The following is a 9,370-nucleotide window of genomic DNA, read 5'->3' on the forward strand; positions in this document are numbered from 1 at the left end:
GAATTAAAAATAAAAAAATAAAAAAATCCTTTGGCTTTTTTTTTTTTTTTTTTTTTTCATGACATGATGCTCCTCAATAATAAACCTTTAGATGGTGATCGTACTTCAAACCTCTGGACTATCAAAAACAGGCAAGGAAAGAATTGGAGAACATTCCTCATAATAAGTCATTAGGAATTAGAGCACGTTCACTATGGGAAATAAGTCATTTAATAGTAACTATAAAATGTCTCATGGCACAAAAACATTGTTTTTTGCATCAAAATCGTTCTTAGACTGAAATCTGATTCTCGTTTTCTAATATTCTGCTTCAAGGTGATCATAACTCATCCTTGCTTGCCGCATCTTCCCCCATGAGTTCTTCGAGAGAGAATTCATCCTCTTCAATGATCTCCCCATCTTTACCATCCCATGGTTCTGTCTTCACAATCTCGGGAGTGCCATCCAGAGGCAAATTGCCCTTTCCTCCAAGCCCAGCTTCCCTCACAAATTCTCTGCGAAACCAAGCACTATATTCATTCTCCTGTCCATATCTATATTAGTATTTGAGGTAAAGCACAACAGAACTTACATAATATGGTCAAGCTCAAATGCGCTCTTAAGTGGCGCAAATGCACCTTTCTTCACATTCAATGCTACCAAGGCAGGATACCCATACCCACCAACACCTACACGCTTCTCAAGATCCGGCTGCTTCCCAGCTGCCACCCAGACATAGCTGTAAGATACAGGAAAATTTAATTTCAGTATGATATCTTCAACCATTAAGCCAAAGAAGTTTCTCAGAATAATTTGAATTCAATAAAGTAGTTGATGCATAAATAAAATTGGATTGCCAGCAAAAAAATCTTAAGAACCTAACTCAGAGAGGAATAGAATAAAAAATGACATTTGGGGTAAAAGAAAGAGTAAATCAGAATGGTAAGAACTCCAAGATACCTGTATGAATTCCTTTTGAACTTCTCTGCAACTGATAATAACTGCTGGATGTACTTGTTCCTCCCTTCTGCCTTGGAATCCAGAATGTCAGGGAGGAAAGATACAAAACAGATGGCGACTGACCCACATTTCTCTTCCATGGCATCCTATAGAGAACTTGAATAAAATTAATGCACTCCCATTATGGTTCCATAAGAAGTTTTGGAAGTAAAGCAAGGGGCTTACCGGGCCTGTCAGCTCAGTCACTTCAGGAGGTGCAATATTTGTTTCCAGCTGCTCTAAAGCAAATGATTCAATTGCTGAGGCACTTCTTGCACCCTCATAGGGTATTGGGCTATCTTTGTCAGCACCAAATACTAAGATGGTTGGAAATCCTTGAACATTGAACCTGCTCATTAAAGACTGGTAAAGCCAACCTATTAGAAACATATGATTTAAGAAACAAAATGATGAATCCAATACATATACTTCATGAATCTCCCATCCAAGGTTTTGAAGTACCAGTGTGCTATGTGAAAACAATCATTAAAAAAAAATTTAGAGAACTTGCAGACCTCTAAAATAATGAATTAACTGTGCATAAACAATGTGTTTCACTCACATTTAAAAAAAAAAAAAAAGCTAAATAGAACTATAAACAAAGATAAGTGGAGAAGAAACCATTGTGATTTGCTGCAGTCCATAAGAATTAAACATCAGAACTACAAGGACAAATGATGTAGACAAGATATTTACTTTGAAAGGCATATTATATTAACCAATTAGGTGGAAGAGTAGACCTTTGTGGCACAATATCTACACTACTAGTAACAACCTTTACCTTTCAACTTAAAACTAATGGTCCGTTTGGATTGAGGGAGAAAGAGAGAGAGTAGAGTAGAATTGGTCTGAGGGAGAAAGAGGGAGAGTAGAGAAGAATTGGTCTAAAATTAGCCAATTTTCAGCCAACTATACTCTACTCCCCTTCACTCTTCCTCCCTCCCCCTCAATCCAAATAGGCCCGAAGACTATGAAGAACATCTCCACACCTTGAGGAATATGTTAATAAATGAATTTAAAAACTGTGCATTATTTCCCATTCCAGATCAATGTTTTACCTTTTCTGCATCACAGTCAACATGACCCAGCTTCACCTTCCCCTTTAAGTTACCAGCAGCCTTCTTCCACTCAGGAGCCAATTTTTTACAGTGTCCACACCTTTTAAAGAAGAAAATTGGACAAGAATCATCACCAAAAACTACAAATATGAAAGTAATTTAGGTATGGCCAGGCCCACTATATTACATTTAATTTATGCTAACAATGTGCTAGACCATAAATCTAAATAGACTCAAAAAGATATTCTGACAAAACCACTTACCACGGTGCAAAGAACTCCACAATCCAAAGTTCTTTACTTTTAAGCACCAGCTCATCAAAATTGCTGGAATTCAGTTCTACTGAAGCACTAGGTTCAGATTTTCCATTTGATCCTCCGGTTGCTTTTCCATCTAATCGTTCCTTTAGAAGTGCCTTTACCTGTAAAAGACCACACACTTAGTGTCCATTTGGCATGATTAATTTAGCCATCTTATTTTTGCTACTATTCATGGGACCCACTACACTTTTTGGTACTATTCATACGTCCCACTATACTATTTCAGCTAATTTTTACTTTTATCTACAATACTTTCAGCAAAATAAGTGAATCCCAAACAGACCATTAGAATATAACACATAATGCAAGTTGCAGAAACTTTTAAGTACAGGCTCAAGTGAGATAGATGATCCTAAATATCTCATAAACAAGTGAATAACTAAATATATATATACACACACACACACACAAAAGATATCTCCACTCAGTACTAAGACATTTCATTTTGAACAACCAAATACCCATACCTTCAAACGTAAAACTGAAGTGTGAGTATTTTGTCAGCAGGTTCCACACCCCCCCCCCCCCCTCTCTCTCTCTCTCTCTCTCTCTCTCTCTCTCATGTTAAAATAAAAAAGAACGGTGAATGAAGTACTTCTTAGCAAAATAAGTGAACCCCAAATAGACCATTAGAATATAACACATAATGCAAGTTGCAGAAACTCTTAAGTACAGGCTCAAGTGAGATAGATGATCCTCAATATCTCATAAACAAGTGAATAACTAAATATATATACAATTAAAAAATATATATACACACACACAAAAGATATCTCCACTCAGTACTGAGACATTTCATTTTGAACAACCAAATACCCATACCTTCAAACGTAAAACTGAAGTGTGAGTATTTTGTCAGCAGGTTCCACACCCCCCCCCTCTCTCTCTCTCTCTCTCTCTCTCTCTCTCTCTCTCTCACGTTAAAATAAAAAAGAACGGTAAATGAAGTACTTCTTTTGGGGGAGATAACAGCTAAAGTAGTCTATCTTGTAAAGTACCTGCTTGACCCTCTAGAAGATGACATCAGGCCCAAATCAGCAAAATTAAAGGGCACATCTAATGTGAGATGTAACATTTTGTGGTCACTAAAACCAACCAAACTTAGGTAGAATCAATGCAGCAGCACATTAGCGTGCAGCCCACTAATTTTAGCCACTGTTTGTAACTTCATAAATGTGCTAAACATTGTCTTCTTTAGACTCAAAACAAGCCATGTCATACTATATTTCAGTCCAGTTTCCAATTCTAGTACACACAGCCAAATTTAACCCTTTTCATCATTTACTAATAACATTAAATTGCTACACTTTTATCCAAAGGATTTTACACGAAAGGAGGAAGGAAATTAGGAAAGTCTATAAATTCTCTTAATAAATTCAAAGAAAGGGCTGAAAATCACAACAAACCTGTTTAAGTGCAAATTCTGCAATGGGTTTGACATCTCTAGCTCCTTGATAATCTACTGGAGGCTTCCCAGGTGCAAACACCTTTATGGTAGGAAATCCTTTGATCCCATATTCCTACAAAGCAATCACATGCATACCCAAACAGACTCTGGTTAATTTTGAGTGAGCGATAGAATGCCATAGGTCACAATTACTTCAGATCAAGCACTAATATCTTTGTGAAAAAAACATGTGACCCTTCTCATCTTTAAATTTTGATGAAACATGAACACAGATTCCTTCTTTATATCAGTAAATATTTCACTACCAATTTTATTTATTTATTTATTTATAATTTGATAGTTGGGGAAATGGGGGATTTGAACCCTAGATGTCTCCTTTGAAAACACCAGGAGATGCCAACCAATTGAGTTACAAGGCTTTTGGCAATATTTCACTACCATTTTTATCACTTTTCCAGTTAAGTAATTTGCCATCAATTAAAATACCAGCAGTCAGCAAACTATATCTGCAAATCTATTATTAACTCTAATTATGTGGTATTCGGAACAGATTATTGTCATGAAAAGAATTCCAAACCTGAGCTAGGGACTGGTGTGCATCAGCATCGAGCGCTGCCACAGTGGCAACACCTTTCAAGACAGTAGCTGCCTTCTCCCATGTAGGTGTTAGAGCCTTACAGTGCCCACACCATGGTGCAAAGAACTCAACCAGTACCACTCCATTGGAGTTCAGAACCTGTCATGTTCCCAAGACATTGCTTAGAAAATCATAATTGGATGTGATTTAAACTCTATTTAGTCTTTCAGAGCTTGCTTAATGCATTGAGGTGTTTTTCAAAATTCAAAAATGGAAGCACCCCAAACAAAGAAAAATCATTATGTTTTAATACCATTCACGTAAAAAAATAATATTGACTTCATATGTTTAGATTGTCAAAAGGATGATAGTGAGAAAACTATTTAAAAAAACTTATAGAGACCCACCACCACCAACAACAAAGCCTTTGGAAACGGATCAAATTAGTGAAGGTCGGCCACATGTATTCAGGAAACGCCCCAAAGAGAAGAATTTATATAGTAAACAACATGGAAGACATGAATGAACATTACATGATCCATTTCCAGGCAAACCCATTTAAAAAAGTTTAACATATTATACAATTAAGGGTACACATGACTCCTCACATGGAGATGGAATCCACAAACAACCAAATCATATTTTTCCTTAAAAGAAATTTTTTATCTATTAGACTCCCAACACTAATCACTATTTCCAAACCCAGCTATAGTAAACCAAAATCTCATCACCTAAAAAGTAATTCTTTTAGACCAAAAAAAAAAAAAAAAAAAAAGTGGAACAACAATGAAAACAACAACGACAACAACAACAATAACATCTGCACTATGACACTGTAAAATCAGATCGAAAATTATGACAAGCAAATACGAATTAAGAATTAATTCGACACATTCCAACATATATATATATATATATATATATTTTTTTTTTCCCGAGCTAAGATTTTCGGATGGTGATCTTTCAGCAGAAACGATGCCGATTTCACATGTTCGCGAAATGTGAAGAAATTTTACAAAGAAAAATAGTATTTAAATTTTTAAAAAAAAAAAAAAAAGAAAAAAGAAAAAGAAAAAGGAAAAACCTTGGACTTGAAGTTGGAGGGGTTTAACTGAAGAACTGGAGAAGAGGGTCCGTACAGTGCTTCACAGAGATTGAATGCGATGAAAATAAACACAGATATGACCACGGCTCTGCTATTCTTTCTCATTCTCGTTCGCTATCTCTCTCTCTCTCTCTCTCTGCTTTGAATCAATGAATTACACACAGACACACACACACACACACACACTAATAAGGGACTCCAAATCGAAGAGGAGAGAGAAGACGGAAACCTCACTCTGGTTTTTCTGCTGGGTCGAGCTACGTGTGTTCACCAATCAGCGACTTACACCTCAGCTCCTCGTTAAAATGCCATATTTTAGATGCAGTGATTGGGTGAGGTCTGTCAAAATCCTTATATCATGCCACGTCTTCAAGTAAGTAACTTATTTATTCTTTGCTAATCGGTAATTTATTTGTCAGAATTTGTAAGTAGGAAAGGAGTTCATACATCGTGGTTTAAAAAACCAAATCGGAACAAAAACCGGTTTTGCCTCCGATTTTCGATTTAATTAGGTTTTTTACCAGTTTAGGGATTTTTTTTAACCAGATTGGTGTTCAGTTCTCGGTTGAATCGGTTAGACTGACTAGTCCAATCCGGTCTGGTTTTTAAAACAATGACATATATGTTAAGTTTACAATATTTTTACAACAAATCATAAGTAGAAGTTGTTATTAGTTTTAATTTAAATCCACAATTGAAAACACATTTTTGTCCATTAGTAACAATTTGTCACTTAAAATTTGTTGTTAAAATATTGTAAACATAGTATTTTTTTCAAAGTCAAAACCTTTTTAGTAATAATATATAAAAATATATATAACAATTTTACAAAAATTTCTGTGGGGTCCAATAATTTATGGTTCCGGCCCACACGCTTATGGGAAGCCCACCGGTCTTAAACTGAAGGAGGCCAGGGCCCAAGCTCGAAACTAGGAAACATAAAAATAGCCCGAAGACATGGCCGAGGACGGTTTCGTCCTCGGCAGGCCCAAAACCTCAGGGATAGGAATGGAACACGAGTAAGCTAGAAAGATCAGAAAATATCCTGGGGAAGTTGTCTTTAATACCCTTCCCTGACATGACACTGCCCCTAACAGAGCCGGGATCTTAGGCTTTATGGATCATCTCCAGCAATTTTTGGGATTAGACTGATGGGACAGATATCTGTCCTAGAAAGATCGACCCTACACGTGGACGAAGGACAACAAACGTAGGCTAGTATAAAAGAGAATGTTATGTGACCAAAGGGGGGGGGGGCTCCCATCTAGCTTCTGGAGAAAGACTTGATGAAAGAGAATGCTTGGATAATATATGCCGGACAACACATAAAAACCCTCCGACGGGTAACCGGGGACAGCACCATCGATCCTCGGACATGATCCGAGGAGCCAAATCCTCTTAGATACAAGATTGAAGGGCCTGAACATCCAGCTCAAAGCTCTTTTTCATATTGGTTCATCTATAGTCCGGCCCGAAATGTCACCCTGTGATCCAACGCTGGCCTTTCAAGCCCACTCTCTACAAATATTATTGTGAGGGACTTTCCATGTGCGAGCCCAACATTGATGTTGGGCCGTTAAAGATTTTGTGTCCTTACAATTGGCGCCGTCTGTGGGAATCGAGTCCCTGTGTCGAATTTTGGCTAAAAGAATGGGGAGGCAAATCTTAAGCCTCCGCCATCCTTGCCCTGACCGAGCCATCTCAAGTTTTGTCAGGACATGGCATTTCTGGGAAAGGAAGGATTTGTTCATGGCGGATTACTATGAGAGAAGTATTATTGAATAGGGAGTAACCGGATGGAGGAAGTGGATTCTGAGAAGAACATGAGGGATTCAGATATGAGAGAGGCACCCTCTGTCTTCTCCCTTTATATAGGGGACGAAGAAGAGGGTATGTAACGCACTCAGATCCCCAGGGAAATCCAGAGTATAACGCGCCGCTTCGTTCTCCTACACCATCAGTAACCGTTATATCTGGGAGGCCTCGTAAATGGGAAAACATTAAAGACACGCTGCAAATAACCACGCGGCATAACGGCAACGTGCGCAAATCCAGGAAAAACGGTTCGTAGACCGGTGCATTCCTTGGGGAGGGGAAGAGTCGCCATTGTTGATCAAGATCCGAAGAAAGTGAACGGCAATAAGGGCTTGACATCATCAAAATCCACCTGTCCTACCATGATGTTGGACAGCAGGATTTTGAGGGGCTAATGTGGGGTCCAATAATTTATGGTTCCGGCCCACACGCTTATGGGAAGCCCACCGGTCTTAAACTGAAGGAGGCCAGGGCCCAAGCTCGAAACTAGGAAACATAAAAATAGCCCGAAGACATGGCCGAGGACGGTTTCGTCCTCGGCAAGCCCAAAACCTCAGGGATAGGAATGGAACACAAGTAAGCTAGAAAGATCAGAAAATATCCTGGGGAAGTTGTCTTTAATACCCTTCCCTGACATGACACTGCCCCTAACAGAGCCGGGATCTTAGGCTTTATGGATCATCTCCAGCAATTTTTGGGATTAGACTGATGGGACAGATATCTGTCCTAGAAAGATCGACCCTACACGTGGACGAAGGACAACAAACGTAGGCTAGTATAAAAGAGAATGTTATGTGACCAAAGGGGGGGGCTCCCATCTAGCTTCTAGAGAAAGACTTGATGAAAGAGAATGCTTGGATAATATATGTCGGACAACACATAAAAACCCTCCGACGGGTAACCGGGGATAGCACCATCGATCCTCGGACATGATCCGAGGAGCCAAATCCTCTTAGATACAAGATTGAAGGGCCTGAACATCCAGCCCAAAGCTCTTTCTCATATTGGTTCATCTATAGTCCGGCCCGAAATGTCACCCTGTGATCCAACGCTGGCCTTTCAAACCCACTCTCTACAAATATTATTGTGAGGGACTTTCCGTGTGCGAGCCCAACATTGATGTTGGGCCGTTAAAGATTTTGTGTCCTTACAATTTCAATTCTAATATATAATTTTTAAAGCAATAAGAACTTATTATACATAGGAATACTTTAGAAATTCTATTTAAAGCTACGAACAGAAATAATAATAATAATAATAATAATAATAATAATAATAATAATAATAATAATATACTTCCATTTGCCACTCATAATTAGGGTTGTCCACGGGTCAGTTAGGTTGGGTTTGTGCCCAACCTAAAACTAACTCGATCACTTCGAGTTTCCCATACCTGGACTCGCCACTAACTGATAAAAGAAGTCAGTTCAGGTGGTCAAATTTTCATCTAGTACTATTCAGTCCTCGTTTAGATTCGAGTTGTCAGAAATTTTGTTGAATGCCGTCAAATTTTGCAAGATTTGGCCAAATCTTGACGAGATCAGGCCAAATCTCGACCAAATCTCACTTGATATCTTCGAGATTAGGCCGAATCTCAACATATTAGACAAAAACACTGGCAAACCACTATTATCGATGGAGAACGACAACTTTCCGATGTGTAGATAGTCGGGTCAGTTGAAAATTGGTTTCTCAGGCTCAGACTTGCCAATTGACTCGCCGTTTTCGGGTTCTAGGAACAGAGACCCACTGCTGACCGTCACCGGCATCGAGTCAGATGATTCTCAAGTTGGATTGAACGAGTTGGGCAGGTGGGTCGGGTCACGAGTTTGTTTGGACACCCTTACTCATATCCACAAGATGAGACTTGAGAGATTTATTTGATTTAAAAAAAAAAAAAAAAAAAAAAAAAAAGTCTCCAAAACCCTTATGTCTCACGTCATTCACCTTTTCCCAAACAAAATATCAAAACCAACCATTGTTTCCTTCTTTAACTCTTCTATTTCCCATTTTTTTTGTTACCCTCTGGCCTTTGCTACATTTTTAGTCTTCCCCAAAATAGATTAGATCTGCTTCAACCCAAAGTAAATGGTAAGATTTTAGCAACAG

At 38.4% G+C, this 9,370-nt stretch overlaps 1 protein-coding gene across 1 annotated transcript; it reads right to left on the minus strand.

Moving 5' to 3' along the window:
- Positions 1-136: 136 nt before the first annotated feature.
- On the minus strand, positions 137-5,674 carry LOC126695259 (protein disulfide isomerase-like 2-3). The gene is made up of 9 exons (XM_050391934.1): positions 5,426-5,674; positions 4,342-4,500; positions 3,763-3,876; positions 2,300-2,457; positions 2,037-2,136; positions 1,165-1,341; positions 940-1,085; positions 572-718; positions 137-494 (listed from the first exon to the last, which is right to left on the minus strand). The coding sequence occupies exons 1-9, from the start codon at positions 5,549-5,551 to the stop codon at positions 320-322; spliced, it is 1,302 nt and encodes a 433-aa protein (XP_050247891.1). The 5' UTR covers positions 5,552-5,674; the 3' UTR covers positions 137-319.
- Positions 5,675-9,370: the final 3,696 nt, after the last annotated feature.

The sequence above is a fragment of the Quercus robur genome, chromosome 8, assembly GCF_932294415.1.
Source record: "Quercus robur chromosome 8, dhQueRobu3.1, whole genome shotgun sequence".
In the NCBI taxonomy this organism is placed as follows: domain Eukaryota; kingdom Viridiplantae; phylum Streptophyta; class Magnoliopsida; order Fagales; family Fagaceae; genus Quercus; species Quercus robur.